At 44.9% G+C, this 20,820-nt stretch overlaps 1 protein-coding gene across 3 annotated transcripts in view; it reads right to left on the reverse strand.

Annotated features, from left to right (window-relative positions):
* The window catches only part of LIFR (LIF receptor subunit alpha), a 78,795-nt gene extending 59,708 nt beyond the window's left edge, over positions 1–19,087 (reverse strand). Inside the window, exon 1 of one of the 3 annotated variants that reach the window (XM_055325195.1) lies at positions 18,746–19,087. Coding sequence is in view for 1 of the 3 variants with exons in the window: in XM_055325193.1 (XP_055181168.1) it covers positions 1,793–1,848 (56 nt within the window). In the remaining 2 variants the exon portion in view is untranslated. Of the gene's footprint in view, positions 1–1,792; positions 1,913–17,829; positions 18,136–18,745 lie in introns of those variants that run through there. The other 2 variants (XM_055325194.1, XM_055325193.1) reach the window with 2 other exon arrangements.
* Positions 19,088–20,820: the final 1,733 nt, after the last annotated feature.

Here is a 20,820-nt window from a genome sequence, read left to right on the forward strand (position 1 = left end):
GCTCCTTCATATTCTTACTGTCCCCTTCTTTACTCTTTTCTATTAGGGGACAAAAAAAAAAATTGAAGAACTGTGACCAGCAGCTACTTACTCTAACTGCAGTCCTCATTCCATCCCCCCCTACACACACAATCTTCAGTTCCTGGAGCACTGCCTTTGAAGGCGGCTTTTCAGGAACATAAACTTTGCAGTTAGGGAGACATCACTGTACTGTAAAGTGAAGTGTGGGGGTTTAAGGAGAGTGAGACATACCCATGAAAAAACACAAATCTGGCCGGTTTGGGAAAGTCAACTGAGACTAGACGGTGCAGGGAGACAGTAAAGGTTTTTTCAGGAAGAGGGAAGCTCGAAGGAAGTGGGGTTTCAAAGGGAGATTAAGAGACAACTGCAGTAACAAAGACACACAAAGAATTACCAATATATATTCAGCAGCAAAAAATCTAGTTCTCCATATAGTGAATTTACAAAGAGTTATAACAAAGTACATCATTGAGAATAAGTGTATAAAAGAAAATCTTAAAAGCTTCCAGGTTGGGGAATGGCAGCCATACAAGGGCTCTGAAATGAGAACAGCATGGAACAGTTCTCTGAAACCAGGACTCTGGGCCTCACTGTGTGAGCCCAACAAGCCCTCCGCCCTCATGCAGGGACAGTGACCGTGACATGGCTATCTTCAAAGCAGGCTGCGGGTGTAGAGGAGACCCTGGGTGCATGCTCCATAAACATGGTGGGGGTGTAGAGGGGATATCAGACTTCTTGGCCCTGAAAGCTAAAGAGAACATCTCCAAAATTGCACATGAAAACTAGTGTCACACTTGAATTCCATACTCAAACTACTAATTGAGAGGAAACGCCACAACTCAAAAGATACACCTTCTGCCAAAAAAGTGACGTAGAAAAACAAACAAACAAAAAAACAAAAAAGGGGGGGAAATGAGAAAAATGATCTATGACACTGTAATCCTGTGCCCTCCCCTCCAATCCTTACCATTTGCAAACTGCCACTTGCAAATGAATAAATAATCTTACAAAAAATACAATTATGTCAAAAGATTAAAAAGTGTCGGCAAAGCCCCCCTTCATGACTCCTCACATTTGCACGTATTTCCTCCTGCCTGGAATTCCTTTCTGTGCTGCCTTCTGCCGCCTTCCTCTGTTCACCTGGGAGACCCAGGGAGGAGGAAGAAGAGCCCATCCTGGCCTCTGGGATCCCACGGGGGGGGGGGGGGGGGGACTGCTCAGCACACCAGCAGCGCAGCTCCGCCTGCTTCCACAGCACACTGACTACACCTCTACGTCAGGGGCTGCACAAATGCTGACCTGGAGGGGCCATCCCTGCTTTAGAGCGAAGTGTCACTAGGACACAGCCATGCCCACTTGTCTAGGTGCTGCCTGGGCTGTTTTCACATTACGGGGCTCACACTGAGGAGCTTTTCACAGCCACTCGCGTGGCCGCCAAAGCCTGAGGTAGTCACGTGCTCCCTGGCCCCTTACGGAAAGCTTGCTGACCCCGGCTCCACCGCATCACTTCCCAATTCTGTAATTCCTCCAGGAGACTGTCAGTTCCCTGCGCGGATGCTGCCCCTCGGTGAGGGTGAGGCCACCGTGAGGCCACCGTGAGGCCCCCGTAAGCCCCCGCGCAGGCACCGAGCACACACTAGGCTGGCTGCTGGCTAACCCAAGGCCGGGACCAAGTCAGGGCTCTAGTTCCCAACCCATGCACCGAAGTACCGCAAGGCACAGGAGCAAGTGACAGTGTATTCGCAATTTTCAAAGGAAATAACTGCTCAACCTTATCACAATCTTTAGCTCCGGGCAGTTCAATTTCAACACCAGGCCACGCTCCATTCCTCTCGATGATCTCGTATCTTGCAAAGACAGGGTCACTGGTTACTGTGCCAAGACGCAAGCACCATCCATTCAAAAATCAATGCAGAAATGGAAATGAGGGTGGCAGTGTCCGACCTATTCCCAAGGTTTGTGAAGCTATGCAGTGTCCCACAGGTTCACACATGAGGCTTTTAAGGAAGAAAATAAAAATAGGATTTTTCTTCTAACTTGTTATGCATTATTTTTCCAAACTACTACTAAAGTGTCAGCTCAGAAATACTTATTGTTTGGAAGTAAATATTTCATAAGAAGAACTGTTAGGCATTTCTTTTGACCTGGGGGCACCATAAAAACAACGAAACTCCAAGAGCACCGTGAACCAAAAATGTGGGAATCTAGGTGAGAGGCCAGCTCAACTGCCCAGGGATTCCATTATCGCATCTAAATCTGCACGCGGGAGAACACGACTGAAAGGTAACTTTCCCTATGTTATGAGAACAGATCTTTGTGGATTCTTCAGAATAGTGTTTCCCCAAAAGAACTGCAGTTATTTCTTGGTCTGTGACTTTTTATCTCTCAGGATTCTTACATTCCTCTTCTTTGGCTTTGGTAATCCTCACTCCGGTGAGGACTTCCCTGTCAACTGAAGAGCCTGTTCACTATCAACTGCAGCATGTCAAAACGGATTTGAGGACATTGCTCTGGTGCCTGAAATCCTTTGAAGACTCCCCAGTGCTCCAACCTCAAGTTCCTGGCCAGCCTGGTAGACAAAACCCTTCAGTCCTCTCTACTCCCCACTGCAGCAGGCTGCCTACCTCTAGCTCCCCACATTCCCACAGGGACTCCCCTCAAACCACTGCCTCTGTGGAATGTGCCTCGTGATGTTCTCCACACGTCCGTTCCGCCTATGCTGCAGGATCCACCGGAAGCCCCCCGCCCACACCACTGACAACTGATGTCTGTACACTCGCCTCTTGTCTCAGCTGGGCTGTCGGGGTGCCTGGCATGCAACAGCCTCCAATAAATGCCTATGTCTATCACACAAGTGAATTTGTTTTTGCCTTCTCTCACAACGGTGAAACACTCTATTATTATAATAAAGAAACAACCTGAAGAATACTCCTTCTTGTTCCCAAAATACGCCATGGGATCTTTAACACGCTGGGGAAAAACACGATAGAAGCTCACTTTCAAAAACAACCAGGGACGGCTCTGTTCCCCAGTACATGCTTCCCCATGCTCTCATCAAGATCAAGATTTTCTTTTTAAATTTTAATCTCTTCCACTTGTTAGGCCATAAATGGCATTTCCTTGATTATGTGGTCAAAAATACCTTTCATATGTCTCCTGGTAATCTGCAATGTTTTATATACAAGATGCTTATTCTTTCTCTTGCTCATTTTTCTAATTAGACATTAATCTTTTCTTCACTGCTTGATAAGAAACAAATCCTAACATCATTCCATAATATGCATATGACCTGTTATCTACATCGCAAATATTTCCAGTTTGTTTCTTTACTTTTCAATGAGGTTTCTGTTTGACTTTCATGAAGTTAGCTTTCCCAATTTTGTCCTTTATGGTTTCTGACCATAAACTCTTTCTCATGCCAAAGCTGTATCAATTATCACCTATACAGTCTTCCAGTATAGTCAAGGCTTTTAACATCTGAAACTTTAATTCAAATGAAATTAATTTTGGTGTGTAACAAGAGTCGGGAAGCCAGGTTCCCCCCGGTCCCCAAAGGCTACATATATCCTAACACCACGAATTAAATAATCCATTCCTTCCTCCGTTGACTAGAGATGCCCTTAAGAGAGCATTCCTTCTCAGCTTCCTTGTGGGCTCCTTTAGCCTACTGCTTTTCCATCTTTATTTCTTCACTGAACAGCATTATCTATTCTGCAGCTCTCATCAGGCACCACTCGAAACTTCCAAATCTGTTTCCAGGACCAGCCTCTTCCCATTTACAGATTAACCATCTGCTTACTAGGCAACTGCTTATCTACATACATCCATGAGGACCAATGGGGTCCTTCAGGGACGACAAAACATTTTGACACCACATACCACTTAGGTATTTCATAGATCCTTCAACATCTCCACAGGGATAAAAATTAAACTCACTGTCCCCTCTCGATCTGCTCTCTTCTGCCCCAGTCCTTGTTCATGGCACCAGTGTCTCCTGGGTCACCCAAACACGAGTAACCCTTAACTCCTTCTTCCCCAACCCTTCCACCTACTCGTCAGTTTTATCTCTTAAACAGGACCTGTCTCTCTCCCTATCCCTTACCCCTCTCTGCGCATCCACTGCCCTGGCCAACCCTCAGCAGCATTGCGGCACAAGTACTTTACTCACAGCTTAATCCACCCCGTGGCCTCTGGCTTCCACGGTGACTCCTCTGGCTTTAATTAGCTTCTCCATCTATAACCCTCACTGTCCCTTCAAGCTTCAGGCCAAGGGCCAGGAGCTGCCTGACCAACTGTTCAGACTGTATATCCAAACTCAAATTCAAACTTCAGCCCCACAATCCCTTCCCCCTCCTCAACTCCCTGTCCCTGGGACATCTTTGCCTCCTGGCTCCTTCACAGGTCATCACGCCCAGATACTGGCATTCTCTTCATGCTCCCACTGCACTCTGCTCAATTTCCACTCTGGGCATTTATTATATCATATCAGGTATTATGGAGATTGTTCTTCCCTTTCCTCCCACCCTCTCTTTACAAAAAATTATGAGCTCCTCAAGAGCAGGGATTTGTTTTTGTAACTCTCTTGCTTCTTTTTTTTTTTAATTTTTTTTATTTATTTATGATAGTCACACACACACACAGAGAGAGAGAGAGAGAGAGAGAGAGAGAGAGAGAGAGAGAGAGGCAGAGACACAGGCAGAGGGAGAAGCAGGCTCCATGCACCGGGAGCCCGACGTGGGATTCGATCCCGGGTCTACAGGATCGCACCCTGGGCCAAAGGCAGGCGCCAAACCGCTGCGCCACCCCGGGATCCCCCAACTCTCTTGCTTCTAAAAGGGCTTTACACACGCTATATATTCAAGATCTATTTAATAAATTGAAGAAATCCACCCAAATGGCATCCTGGGTGAGGAGTGAAAAATAATTTGATGACACCTGTTTCTTTACATTCCGAAGAGAAAGCTGAATGGTGTGCTTATGAACACATCTGTGTGCTACAGAAAAAATTATGAATAAAAAGATAAAATTGGGTCAAATTGTTAAAGGCTTTTTAAAAGAATACATGGAGCAAAATTATCCTATAAATCCTTCCTAAATTCTAAGAGGAAGAAAATATTATGCAATAGTATTGTGTGGTTGAAATGCTACTTTTAGCTAAGTCTGCTGTGATAATACACAATTTATAAATATTATTTTTCAGGTATCACGCAGTCTTAATGCACTATTTATTGTCTGCAGGCACCATTTTAAGTTCCTCAAATGCAGTATCAGATTAAATCCCTATACCCACCTGATGAGGCCAGTATCATCATTCTCCCCTTCTTTATAACAAGGAAAATGAGGCACAGACAGGTTTTTGACACTTGCCTGAGGTCACACAGCTAGTCAGGGGCAGAACTTGGATTTGAGTCCAAGCCTGGTTCCCAACCTCATCTCTAGCCCATTACACATAAGTGAAAAACATGGAGGGAGTTGAAAAAGAAAATATCACTGAACCAGAGTCACGTGTCCTGGGCTCCGGTCCGTATCCCACCACTGATCAGGTGGCAGGTATGTGACCTCCTTGGACAAATCTCCTAACATCACTAAAATCCCATGACAGCGCCCTAGGGCCTACCTCCCCTACTTTCCACCTCCCCTAAGCAATGCATAGCAACTCGATTCCTAGGACAGCCTGCCTGCCGCCTTGAACTAGCAGATCTAGAATGCCACGAGGGAGGCTGCTCTCCACACTGCCCAGCCGAACACCGCTCCTGGGAGAATTACCCCACCTACTTTCCCAAGCACTGCCAGTCCTCACATCATGACCGAGCTCAAACAACCTATGTTCAGGGAACAAAATCTCAAATTGCTTCCACCTTACTATTCTCCTCCCAACCTTGAGGTATACTTTTAGTTAGTTAGCTCTTTGACTCGGCAGGTACGAGCTCAAACCCACCCTGAGGACCAGCCAGATGAAGTGAGTGAGGCTGGCCACAGGGACGGAGTAAGGAGTGCACAGCGCGGCGGTGGGTAGCCTCCTGCTGGTGCTTTGCTTCTATGCAACCACCATGTAGAACGTGGTCCAGGGTAGTCACAGACCATCAAGATTTTCAAAAAGGGACAGGAATGCAGGTTTGGTTTTATAACGTGAAATCTCCTTATTTTTAAATGTTGGCAACTAACTCTTTATGAAACACTATGTGAGCCAAAGAAAACATATTTGTAGGCCAAGTACAGTTCTTAGGGCACCAGTTAACAACCTGTTTTCAAAATGTATTGGCATTAAAAAATTCTGGACTTGCTGTTGAAATAATCTTAAAATATAAACTGTTTGAAGATTTATATTTCAGTGTACAGATATTGACCAAAATGTGCCTGAATGTTTTCTTAACACTCTTTGGGGTCAGAATCTCAAAGCTCTCTCCTCTCCAAAAGAATTCAAATGGTCCTTTTCTTTTCTTTATAGCATTATTTAAATCCAGATGTCCAAGTCCTAAGCATTATTTTAGAATGTAAATGCTTCTCAAAAGGAAAACAGGAAACAAAGAATTAAAACAAAATCTTTAGCTTCTGACCATAATCTACGACATCTTTTAAGCATGTGGAAGCGCCATACTTCACCTTACATTCACTCGAAACTTCTAAATAGAGCGGAATAGAGAATGAAAAATACAACAGAAATAACTGGTTTCTGACCAAACTGTTTTTGGAAAAGGATGTTCTGTGGGATATCCTGTCAAGAAAGCACATTCTACAGATGAGAGAAGAGACGTGAGCTTGACACTGATGCTGGGTAAGATTACAGAACATATCAGGGAAGGGACCCTGGGCCAATGAACCTCAGCCCACCCGTACCCCCTTACTCACCTTACCTTCTTACTTGATAAGGCAACTGAACTGAGAAAAGCAAGTGTCAGCAAGAGCTTTTCTAAATGCTTTAAAGATATTTATGAGCAAGATGAAGAGACACATACTGTATACAAAAGACTATAGGGGGTTGTTTTGTATTGTCTGTTAGCAATGAGACTAGATCTTAAGCATGTTGACCCCCTCCACACACAAAAAGGTAACTGTGAGGTGATCGACATGTAGATTAATTTGATGGTGCTCAACCTTACTCAAAGGGCACTAATTATAGGATGATGTCAATTTGGCCTGTTTTTCTTGTGCTTTTCATTAATGAACTCGATGATGACCCAGGAAACCCATTCCTCAATCTGTAGATGAAAAGAATGGGCAAAATACCAAATATATTACAGTGTAGTAATAAGGATTCTAATAAGTTAATCCAATGAACTAGTATGAAAGATGAATCTAGAATCAATAATTTCAGGGTCCAAAATAGAATGATGCTGATGCTGACAATGGCAACATGTGCAAAATGAACAAATACAGGTCAGAAGAGATGTGATCTAGCTGTAACATGTGGAAAAAATGCAAAGGGCTGATCAGTGAAATGGGCCCACAATGTAACATAACTGCCAACAATTAGTAACAACAAGGACAACTCTTGTGTCTCCTCATTTTATCACAATGCCTAAAATCCTATCCTCCAGCAGCATTAAAATCAGAGGATTCACTTTTAGCCTGAAAACTTCACAGGTCGGTAATCCAATAGTAAGGTATTCCTAATTATTACAAATAAGCTATTATTGACTTTACTAATGCTCAAATTATTTTAAGTCCTTGCTTTGGTGTAAATCTCACCCCATTTATTCTTATCCCATCTCTCCATAAGTGTGCCTACTCCCTATTTTTTTCTCAGCTTTCCTGAGGTATAACTGACAAAACTGGATACATCTCCAGGGGACAACTTAAGGATCTGATATACACTGTGAAATGACTGCCACCATCAAGTTAATCTACATGTCGATCACTTCACAGTTACCTTTTTGTGTGTGGAGGGGGTCAACATGCTTAAGATCTAGTCTCATAGCAATTTTCAAGCATACAATACAAAATTAACTGCAGCCACAATGCTGTCCATCAGATCCCCAGAATGTACTCATCTCAGAGCTGAAAGTTCGTAACCTGTGACCAACATCCTTAACTCAAGCAGCTACTTCGTCACTACAGACTTCACCTACTCCCTATTTTACAATGCCACCCACACTTAGGGACCCCTCATTTAGCAATGTAAGGGTAAGGCGTCCACTAACCTGTGTTTCGAAGCTCTAAACACACTGAATGTTTCTGCACTGAGTTTAATCAGAAGCTTTAAAAAAAGGCACGGCAGACTGAGCAGGAGAGGAGCTTGCAGTCTCCGCTACTCCACGTCACTACCTTGACATTGGAAAATACTGACCAGCTTCCGGGGCCGGGCCTGGTGGGGGCCCTTCCCCTCGGCCTGCAGGACCACAGTGCTACTCACTGGTCTCTGGATTCCCAAGCCCTTCACGGCACAACCAAGAGTCATCTTTCTGAAATGTTGGTCTCACGTGCCCCAAATTTTCCACCACTCTCCCTGGCCTACTGGAAAAGGTGCCGACATTAGCATGACATGGGGCTCTCCACTGTTTCAGGCCTCCTAACTTCCCACTCCCACCTCTGCCCGCAGCATCGCCCCTGCACTCAAGTCCCACCAAATGTGCCAGACTCTGCTGTCCTCTGTGTCCCTGCACGCACTGCAACCTCTGCCCAGAATGTCTGTCCCTCTCTCTCTTCCTTGTCCACGTAACAAACACCAACCCATCCTTCCAAAGTAAGCTCACACTGTCCCACATCCAACCTTCCCCAGTCTTTCCTTATAGGCCCCCCAAATGAGACAAATTTCAGTTACCATTTACCATCTAGTAAATGTTGTAGTAAAAAAAGATGCTTCTTATTGTCTCTATCAGAAGCATAAAGAGGGCAGGCCGATCAGACCCACTCAGCAAGGTACATGACCTCCACTGCACCTGCAAGCATCTGAGGTTTTGATCCCAGCAGTACATCCCATGGAAGGTGTGAGTACAGCAATCACAGCTTTGACTATTTGTCAGTGAGCTGAACAGTTCCAAAACAGAGACATCTGAAATTTTATTGAAGCTGGCATTTGAGAAGGGGCAAGCAAGCTAAGTTCAATGTCTAGCCAACAGCCTAATGTCTGCATGTCAACACAGCTTGCTTGCTCTCTACTTGCCAATGCGTACTCAGTACATCTCACTGAGAGACATAAAGAGGGTATTTCTTTCTGAAAAGCGATCTCCCTCCAACAACAAAAAAAGCAAGCAAGCAAGCAAGCAAGCAAGCAAGCTGACTGCTGGTTCCAGTGGGAGCAGGATGGAGGGGGTAAAGTGGACCATGGAAAGCAAGAGAGTATACAGAAAAAAACTTGAGATAAATGAGGAATAAAATGCTGGCTCTGCTGGTGCCTCTGACCTGTGACATGCATTTTACACAGGCACAAGAAAAAAGGATTTGTGAAACCATCTTCTTTTATTAGGTTGTATGAGGGAAATGAAATGCAAGGTCACTGCTTGTCATCATGAAAGTTCTGAGGCTTCCTTTGTGACTGCTGCATCTACTTTATATTAGAACTTAATATACCAACTTAAAAATTGTTACCAACTTAAAAATTGCCCTTACACTAGGAAATTACAAAATTAATGTTATTTTATATATTTTAGGCTGCATGCTTTATTGTTCTCATCCTCCGTAAGATTATGTGTTAGAATTTCTCAAATGGGAGATCCATGAATTCCATTCCTCCTAAATTTATTAGTAGGAGCCCGTCTCAATAATTTTATAAAAGATAATCTCAGGGCAGCCCTGGTGGCGCAGTGGTTTAGCGCCGCCTGCAGCCCGGGGCATGATCCTGGAGACACTGGATCGAGTCCCATGTCAGGCTCTTTGCATGGAGCCTGCTTCTCCCTCTGCCTGTGTGTGTCTCTGCCTCTCTGTGTCTCTATGAATAGATAAATAAAATCTTTAAAAAAAAAAAAGATAATCTCAAAAAGGCATGCCCTTCACAGAAGATATACAGTAGCAATTTTAAGACTATTAGCCTAGGATATTCTTACACATGTATAAGGTAAATCAGTAAATCCTCAGCAAAGGAAATAACCTAGTCAGATTCTCCTGGAGTTTGTAGAAGAAGCAGGAGGCAGTGTTTGTGTTCACTGAAAAGTAACATCAAGACAAAGTTTCTTTTAGAATTGCAGGAGAGGAAATAAGTCCTGCTTGGCTGTCAGCATTGGTAATACCATTTACTAAGTGTGTGCTGGCCTCCTGGCCCTGCACCATACTGGCCACTTGCCATGGCTACTTCCCATATCCTGCAAATGAAGGGGGCACGTCTGTCTGGGACTGCTGTATATGTGATGCCTACCCACTACCCGAGGGGAGAAAAGGCCCCTAACAATTACTGAATGATTGAATGACATCTCATTCTACCTCTACAAAAGGGAAGATCAGATCCTGACCTTCAAGAACTTATCACTCATGACTATTAAAGACAAATATAAGAGCCTTCTATTTAAAATTTCTTGGCAATGGAAAGCATTTCAGTTTTAAAGTAAATAAATATTCAACAAAATATTTCCCAGTGACCATAAACAAAATATTTTGTCAGAATGTCCTGAAATGCTTTTCACAAAGGTTTGATATAACTTGTAAAACAAGTTATTCTGCTTAGAAATTCTGTATTAATAGAAACATAATATTGACTTTAGTCATACCAGGTTGGTGGGGTCAAGGTAACATTTATCAAACACTACCTGTAGGCACCTTGAGCTGGATAATAGTATTACCATTTTACAGATAAGGAGACACATAGAACTTGCCCAAGTTCACACAACCAGTAAATGGGAAATAGCATCTATTCCCTTTCTCTGAGCTACATAACATGCTTTATATAATGGAAATCAGGAAAATGATAATAAAAAATAATAGTCACTTGTAATTTCAACACATAAAGATAATCTCACCTAACATTCAGTGTATAATTTCCCTGGCATTTTACCCAATAGGTATTAAATTGTACAGACACACACACACACACACACACAAACTCACTCTCTGACATTCACCCTCCAAAACAACCAAAAAGCTTAGATCAATTTATACATGCAATTTGCAATCTTTTTCAGTTTGCAAATTTTGCTTTTCTTTCACATCAATAAATTATTCCCCTACCTCACTGTTAATAAATAAAGGGCTCTCCATTACATGTACATACTACAATTTGTGTAGCCAATCTCCCTATTATTAAGCATTTAAATTGTTTCTAGTTTACAACTGTCATAAACAAAACTACAAAAAACATTTTTGTAAATCAGAGGTTGGTTTTTTTGCGTGTACTTTGTGGGGAAGTCACCAGAATCTGGAGATATGTTTTTCCCAAACTTCAGAGAGCAACCCCTTCCCAATTTTGAGATACTCCACTAAGTAGACTTCCCACCAAGTTAAGAATCACTGTTGGGGAGAAAGCTACTGACAGGAATATGGTATCTATATGTACTGTGTAGGTAAGGCCAGATGCTATAGACTGGTCTCTGTACACATGCTTATTTCTTTTTCCTTCGTTTAAATTCCTAGTGATGGAAATGCCTGACTAAGGGACATGGCACATTTTTGAGGCTTTCCATGAGTAATACAAAATTGCCCTCCTGGAAAGTTGAAACAATTCAAACACCCACCAGCAACATTTGAAGTGACAATTCCCCAAATCCTCCAGTTGGCTAGACTTGTTTTTAAACAATGAAATCACCATTTAGCCTTAAGTTTTAAAAATAGTGAAACTCCTAGTAAAACATATCTAAAATTCAGATAACAAATGCCATATTTTAAAATACATATATTTTCAAATACAAAATATAAAACTTTAACGAAATCGGATCCCAGCAGACTGAGCTTATAGGATGACAACTAGAAAATTTAGTGAAACCAGGCTCGGCAGGTGCCCCATTAGTAAGTAAAACTCCACACCTTCACTTACCTGTCTGGCTAATATTAGGCTTAACATTTGAGGCTTTAATAGCAACATGCCATATTTTTTAACAAGAAACTCGTTAAATTGTACATTCTTTCAAATTTTATAAATATCTTAGAGCCCATATGGCAATCTGAAGTTGTTAAAATCCTGTAGGTATTCATTTATCAACAAATATCTGAATGCGTATTATGGGCTGGGCAATGTTCTCAGCTGAGGACATGGCGGTGAACCCCACCAAGTCTCTGCCTTCAATGAGTTACTACTGGATGGGGGGAAGGAACTCAGGACCCTGCAGGGAAGAATCAGCAAATCATGGTTGCAATGCCAGTCTGGAACCCCTGGATTCTTGGGCAAATTAAAACATCTCTGGGTCTTGGTTTCTTTATCAGTAAACTTAAGAAGCTGACCAGATGGCCTGAGATAACTTCTGGATCTCCAATTCTAGACTTTCTTTGGTTTTGTTTGAATGTTTAAGTTCTTATTACTAGTAAGAGCTCTGCATTTTAAGTTCTATATAGTTCCACATGGATCTCCACGGAAAAAAAAAAAAAAAAGATAATTTTACATCTACAGTAAAAACCCTGGTGATCCGGGTATCTTCAAAGAATAAACACAGGATAGGTTCCAGTTCACCGAAGATTTATGCTTTCAATTTAAACGGTTTCTTTGAAGAGGTTTCTAGAACACCTTGCCTCCTTCACTTCTGCACTTGACTATAAATACTGAGTCATGAAACGTGACACAGGACCTCACCGGTATGGTAGGAGGGGTCTCCAAGCTTGTGGACAGGAGTGGCAGGCTTTAAGGTGGCACACTAGTGCCTTCAGGGGCTGGGGCACTGAAGTCCTGGGGGATTCTCACCTCTCTCCAGCTGACACCCACTGACAACTCATAGGCACACACATTTCTGTCCACAGCATGTCTACAACTGACTGCTCCATTAGCATTTCTAATATTAGTAACGGGAAGCACTACTTCTGCCACCACTTGTTATTTTCCACCAGATGTTCCTGCTACCACCGTCTCCACTGTCCGCAGATCCAGAGTCTCCTTGAAGCTGCTTCTGAGGGCGTCGCAGGCAGGAAGGCACGGCGGTGAGGGATGCAGCATCCCAAGCCACTCCCTTCTAGAGAAGCACCACACCCACACACCCACACACACACACACACACACACACACACACACACGCTTTCAGGAAATGATATCGCCTCCTTGTGGTCCGTCAGGATACTGCCACTTAGTAATAAAGCTAGATTCTCAATTACAGGCCCTTAGGATGATTCCAAGTCCTCTGTACCTTGCCCTACAAACCAGAAGAATGGGCAAAAGTCAAGATTTTTTCTCACCTCTGTGCAAAATTCCATGAAAAATTCACCCACCAGAAGTTTTTCCTCACCTTTCCACACAAAACCATAATACGGTATCTGAGAACCACCACCTTTGTACGCGTGAGTGACATTAGCAGCAACAACTAGTGAAGAAGTATGTGCTGTAATTTTAGACAATGTTAAGACAAATTTGGAATTCCTGCATCTCTATAGTTCATAAAGGAAATATAAAGGAAGTAGTAAAAGTACTTTAACTCAAACATCGAAGCCGCTAAATCACCACAACCAGTTACATATAAAACAGATGCTTACGTGCTTCTGCTATACGAAGAACTTTTACTGCAGGGACAGTGACAGGGACAAAGCTGACTTCACCTAGGCCTTAGAGGAGTCACAGAATCCATCCTTTACACAGCGTTTGAGCAGAGCTCATGAGAAAAAGTTGGAAGATAAACCTAGAGACAACTTATTGGGTTCTGGCATCAACCAATTAGAATATCAAATTAAAAAATTTAAAACCCTCATTCCGCAAGATGACAAAACTCCTAATATCAAACAGAAGTCAAAAAGTCACAATCAAGAGAAAGATAACAGATTCTTATTAGACATCTATAACAATTACTTGGCAAAAACCTCATTTCCCACGCTTTCAATTAATATAAAGGAACATGTATTTAGAATGACAAACAGATTAGAAGTTGGGAAGAGGAAATACCACAGTTCCTGATACTCCCTAAAATAGAACATGCACACATTCTTCCTGTGAGAATAAAAGTACCTGCATAAAGTACGTATATTTTATTTGCTCATTAGTCTGTCATCGGCCCCAAGGAATTAATGTATGTAGTATCCCTCCCTACCCCCACCCCCCCCAAAAAAAAGGTATCTGAAAATTTAACACCGGCCACTAACAAACCTACTGAAATCAAAGATGAAACCTCTGACTAAATTACTCAGAGATCACTATCATGTCCTGGAAAATTAGGTACGCTTTTAAGGCTTCATACTTTAATCTCATGGAAAAGCAATCAAATGCAACCAACGTAAAGCAATACTTTGAGAGGACGTGCATAACAGATTTGGTAACGTGAAGGGCCAGAGCCAAGATGGAAAGGTCCAGTAAGACTCCTGAATCTAAGTATTTTGACCAAAATCAAGCAGGATTATTTTTTTAACTCTCAGATTACTCATTAATTCAACAAATATTCACAGCCCACCCTGACTGAGGCTGCTCTTGGTGGTGAGAAAGGATGAGGAGCAATCAGACCCTCCCGCCCTTCTGGAGCTTCCAGCAGGTGGAGGACTGCCACCAGCCAAGGCCTCTAGTCCCCGTCTGCAAACATTCCTTCACACGTGCAGATACACAGGGCGCCCAGTGCAGCGCCTGCTCTCTCCTGCCTGCCACTTTCTCCATCTCCTCTCCATCTTAAACCCCAGCTGCAGAGACAGCCCTCTGTTCCTCAGGCAAGAGGCTCAGGCTCCCTGGAGGGCCTCTGCACTTGGCTGTTCCCCCTGCCTGAGCCACTCTCCCTCCGGACATCTAAACACAGCCTTCCCTCCATCAACTCTCTGCTCAAACCTCTCCATCTGAGAGAGAGTTCCAGGACCACTCAATCCAAAACAATGGCCCCCATCCTGCCCCTCTTTACTACAGCCAAGTCTTACTACTTTCCCAGTGCATATCACTCCCTGGTATTGCCACCTTTATCGCTTCTCTGCTTTCTGTTCCTCTCCCCCAGGGAGAGGTGAACCCACTATAGCAGGGTCCGTCCACTCTGTGCAATGCTATACTTGCAGTCCCTATAGAGTTCCCTGCAATGTAACAGATGCTCACGATGCATTTTTCAGGAAAGCAAATATAGGCAGTATTAGCAGTTTTGTACTACAATGGCAGGTGCCACATAATAAAGGGAAAACACCTTAAATGCTAAAAGAGTTAATCAGCATAAAATTATATGCTTAAAGGACTCTTAAAATACTCTGAAAAGATAAACGTAATGAACATATAAAGGTCATCACTGGCTAATATTCGACTTTTATAATGTATCAGGCTCAATTTCCAGGATTAGCATTACTTCTACAACTTACTGTGTTTTAAAAGCACTCTGAGATGTCGATCTTTAATTTAAAAGAGCCAAATATTTTCTGAAAGCATATCCCCCTTTAGGAGTCACTCATAACCTTCTCCTAAGCTGTACAATTTGCAACCATATTATGTAACGACATAACAGTGTAAGATATTGGAGATAATCTATGAAAGGCAGGCATTTTAGTGACTAATGGTGAACAAAAACGGCCTTCATCTTCAATTTAATCAAAGGTACAAGCCTTTTCTCCATGTTCAAAAATATTTACTCTCAAGAATTTTTCTTACAGATTACTCTAAGAAGTTTCCATTTGCTCTTTAATTTCTCAAAACAAGGAAGGTGTTAATCAAGATATATGACTTTAGTTACTGGCCATCATGGCTCAGGCTTCACCACGGAGACATCAAAGATCCTTATGGATCACTATGATATTATACAAAAGCAGATGATACATATTGGAGAGAAGGGGCATTTGTTTCCTGGAATGTGAGGCAAAGAAGTAAGTTACTACTGCCTTCGGGCCTCTGGGAATAACTGAAATCCATTTAAAAACCTTAAAAACTAATGTTTTACGATAATTTTTATAACAAAATATTAGAAACAACCTACATATATCTCAATACAAAAAGGTTAAATAAATTATGGTTCACCCTTGCTTGGAGTACTCTCAGCAGCTCTCCCAGAATGAGACAGCTCTCTTAAGTACTGATAGAGAGACTGCCAAGATTCAGCACTCTAAGGGAAGGGCGGGGAGCTGGTGCAGAGCAGCATATACAATGTGTCCTCGTTTGTGGAAAAACAAATAAAAAGAACACATATGAAATGTTTATACTAGCATAAGCTATATCTGGAAAGATATACACAAGGAACTAGTAACCCTGGTTCCTGGGGAGAACAAGGTGCTGTGTTTCAGAGAGGGGAGAGAGATACACTTTCCACTCCAGAGCTTTTTATATCTATTCAATCTCCTACAAGTGTGCACAGATCGCCTGTCCCACCAATTATTACAATACATTCTAATATCAGAATAATTTATACCATTGCCAACATATGGTTCAAGGATCATCTTCAAAAGTACAAGCTTCCAAAAATGACAAAAGTTGTTCGGTTCGGCAGCCTAGTTCCTGATCCTTAATTCCCAGAAGAGAATCCAAGTCTCCACTAATTAGAGAGGCACGCTTGTGATCTCACCTATTACAAAGCAAATAAGCCTCAATTCGATTCTTGGAAGGGAAATAGCTGCTAAGTTCACCTTGAAAGCATACTTCGCATTTAAATTGAGCTTGTTACTACCTAATGAAGCCTTCAAATTAACACAGTTTCCACCTGGCGGTAAAACAGAAAGTCAATGTAAAAAAACAAGAGGAGAGTCTGGAGTTTCTGAAAACACTAAGGTTTCCCTTCCTCTGCCAGGCTTAGACAAGGAATCCTCTGATATTAGTGAAATAGGATTTCAGATCTGGAGCAAAATAATAATTTTAAGGGGAGGGGCAATCATCGTTTGCACCATACAAACGCTTTATTTAATTCTTCGTTCGTAGGGGATGGGAATTTGCTTCAAATTTAAGATTCCACTGTGGACCTCTGACTCAATGACACTGTCACATTAATTTTATTCCAAACAAAACTTTTAATCAAAGGCAAATCTGAAACTGAAAACAAACACGTCAGAAGACAAGCCTTAAACTGGAACCCTTCTGTTGAAAAATGCCTGTTAAAAAAACACATGAAAAGAAATGCAAAAAATCTCATTTCCATACAAACGCTACTCAGTAATCATACATACACGTTGTATCAACATTTGGCTGCATTAAACACACCCATATGAAGAGGAACACAAAGACACCCAATTGAGAATGAAGATCTCATATACACACACGTTTATAATTTTTTTTGGGGGGGGGCGGGGGGTAGCTGAAGGTGGGGGCCAAAACCACGTTATTCAAGCCCAGAAGTAAGTGCACAGCCGCTTGATAATGCAGTTTTCTGTCGAGAGCTCAGAACCCATCCTTTGAGACAACCTCAGAAGTGGCATCTCTCCTGAAACCCAACTCCGATCGCCGACACTCTTAACTTTGGGTTTTTCGACTTCAGCAAGTCTTCGGACAGAAGCACGCAGAAAACACAGGTAAACCCAATACACACTATACCTAAGGGAGGAAGGGGTTCGAGCAAGAGCTCAAGTACGCTCGGGGTCACGAAGCCAGTCGGTCGCCTCCATCCCCAAAGGAAAATAGGAATTAAAGCTCCTTCCCATCCCCCAGGTAGCCTCGGGTCTCAGAACCCGGCGCCCTCCGTGGGGCGGGGGGCGGGGGGCGGGGGGCGGCGGCCGGAGACTCGGCGCCCTCGGGGACGCGGGGTGGCCCGAGGCGCGCGGAGAGCGGCGCGACCCGGGGCGCCCCCCCGCCCCGCGGACGCCCCCAGACCTGAGCCGGCCGCCCGGAGCGCTGCCCCGCCCGCCCCCGCGCCCCCGCGCGCCCCCGCCTCCCGCACTCACCGGCCGCTCCCGCGCCGCTATCTCGCCATCCCCCGCCGTCCGCTCGGCCGCGCCCGCCGCCGCCGCCGCCCCGGGGCTGCCCGGAGCCCGCAGTCGCCCGGGGACCCGAGGCGGGAGGAGGAGGGGGCCCGGGCACAACCCGCCGCCCCGCCGCCCCCGTCCCAGCGCCGGGCGGGCTGCTCCAGGCGGCCGCGGGGGTCGGGCGGCCCGCTGCCCTCCGCGAGCCCCGGGAGTCGCCGCCGCCGCCGCCGCCGCCGCCAGAGCCGCCAGAGCCCGCCGGAGGCAACGCTAACGGCCACGGCCACGGCCGAGACGCTCCAGCCCGGACTGCGGCGCGCGGGGGCGGTGCCTGCACGCCGCTCGGCGGGGGGCTCCGCGGCCCGGCCCCGCCCCCGGCCCCGCCCCCGGCCCCGGCCCCGGCCCCGCCCCGCGCGCCCCCCGACGGAAGCCGCGCGCGCGCGCCCCCGCCGCCCCCGGCCCCGCCCCCGGCCCCGCCCCCTCCGGCGCGCGCCCCCCGCCCCCGCCAGGCGCGCGCCCCCGCCGCCCCGGCTCCGCCCCCTCCGGCGCGCGCCCCCGCCCCCGCCCCCGCCCCCGCCCGGCGCGCGCGCCCCAGGGGCCGCCCCTGGGAGCCCGAGGAGCGCGGCGGCGCGCGGGGCCCGAGCGCCGGGGGTGGCGCCTCCGCCGAGAGCCGTGTCCGCAGGCGGATCTCGGAAGGTCACGGAGGAGGCCGGGCGGGCCCGGCGCGCGGCGGCCCCCGAAAGCTCCCGGCCAGCGAGCGTTGCGCAGAGGACTGGAAAGCGCGGGGCCGTGCCTCGGCCTCCCCTTGCAGAAACGCGGAAACCAGCTCCCGCGCCTCGGCGAGGGTGGCTATGGTTGCGGGGTGGGGGGGGGCGATTGCTTAGATGTTAGGAGTTACCTAAAAATGCGCGCCCCGGGCTGGGGCCCTGGCGCCCAGGCCACCTTCCTTCTCGGTGCTGCGGGGCTCCCTCCGTCCGAGAGGGCCCGCGGGGGCAGCCTCGGAATATCCTGGAGCCTTCTAGTCTTGCCTCCAAGGCGTGGTGGGCTTATTTGCGCAGAGAAGAAACGGATCCCTTAATGGGGTGAGATTTTTTCCCTCCGTGCATTGTTCCCATTTCCGCAGTTTCACTTGGCCTCGATTTTCTTCCAGAGTAATGCACCAAATGAAATTAGCTGGAGAGCCCTTGATGGCGCAGAATCATGGCTTGAAGATGTTTACACTCCACGCCGGACGCGTTTGATGGTGTTCTCTTCGGCACAATTAATTTTGCAAAGTTCAGAAATGTGCCAGATAGAGCCCCTGGCACGCAGAGTCACAGGGCCCTGCAGACACACCTTCAATAGGAAGCCAGCTTGTTTGTTTCGTTTGTGATTTATTTGATACACCCGCACCAAGGCCGATGTGTTTTCTAGAGACGTTTGGGTGAAATTCTGAAGCAGTTTCTAAATTGGCGAAATGAAGTTTATTTTCTGAAATAACATTTCCCTGTTGATAATGTGACTAAAATGGGCAACAAGACACGTGCAAGAATGTTAATTCAAAGTAACTTCAGAGACAAAAATATGCACTTCACAGTAAGAGGTGGTCCCTATTAGTGTCCTACTGGCCAACTCCATCCACGTGCATGTTTTGAACACAAACTGAATGCTTCCTATTTTGTCCCTAAGATCTTGTCTGGAAAACATGCTTCTACTAAGTGTACCTGAAGCTCTGCTTAAGATGTACACCACTGCTTTTTGTTTACCCCCATTCTTGAGCCCGTGATGGTTTGGGAAATTTATCAGTATTCCATATTGGAGAATCCTCTGTCTTTTCCAATAGGCACAGTGCCTAGGGCCCATAATAGTTTTAGGGGCCCACAAAAATGGCCTAATTTCAAATCAGAAGGGAAGAAATTAACATTGAGGTTTAAGAAAGTATTTCAATATATATTAAAGTGTTTGTCTTTACATTAATACAATGTTAAAATACAATTTTTAATTTTGTTTTAACCGAGGAAGGGATTCAACAAAGGCAAAAGTGCCTAGGGCCCCAAAAATGATGCGGTCCCATTGCCTGGGATTGAAAAAAGTTGCTTTTCATGAAGCAAATTTGCAGTTTTAAGCACGTAAAATGCTAACTTCTGTGACTGCTTTCCAGCTAGGAAGTAAGAAAGAAAAAAAAAAAAAAAAGGAAAGCTAAATGGAGAAAGGAAAACATTTAGGGCAATAATGCTTAACCTAGCATCCATTGGGTATATACACCATGTACCCGGAACTGTCCATTACTCATTTAATCCTCCAGACACACCTGTAAAATCCGTACTGTTATCATACCTAGGCATTGATGCAGGTTTTTGTTAGGCCTGAAATTTATGCAATTGGGGCAGTCCTCTTAAAGAAAAAAAAAAAAAATGCAGCATACTCATCCTGCTGCAGCGACACCCAGCACAAGAGAAAGTGACAGAGGAAAAAACCCTTATGGAAAAGGACCTCAGTCTCAGCTGATTGTCGTTAAAATATCTTACTTTTGCCAAGTGTACAAAAATGTACAACCATGCAAATGTATTGCCAGGGTTCCTGCCGCCGCCTTGAATGGGGGTCTGGAGAAGATGCCTTGAAACTAAGCTTTAATTAGCTTTGCTGAAAACTACCTCTGATGTATACCCAGTTCATAGGGCAAAAAACTTGTGAACTTGCTGCAGCTTCTAAGGATCACCATAGTGCTCACCCCATACCCCCCATACCCGGGTCTGGTTTGAAGAGGCGGGTGTATACACTTCTCACAAGAAAGAATGGATTTTATATTTCCACACCAAGGCAATGGCTTTAAAAATACATTAGCAATATTCTGATTACGACTAGGCCATAATTCAGTTCACTTGATATGATCCTATCTGTGCTGACAGGAGTAAATTTTTAACTATTGTGTAAAAAGATGTATTAACTCCACTGTAGATTCTTAAAGGAATCTCAGCTTAATTTCAAGCTCCA

Source organism: Nyctereutes procyonoides, unplaced genomic scaffold (assembly GCF_905146905.1).
Source record: "Nyctereutes procyonoides isolate TBG_1078 unplaced genomic scaffold, NYPRO_anot_genome, whole genome shotgun sequence".
Classification (NCBI taxonomy): Eukaryota; Metazoa; Chordata; class Mammalia; order Carnivora; family Canidae; genus Nyctereutes; species Nyctereutes procyonoides.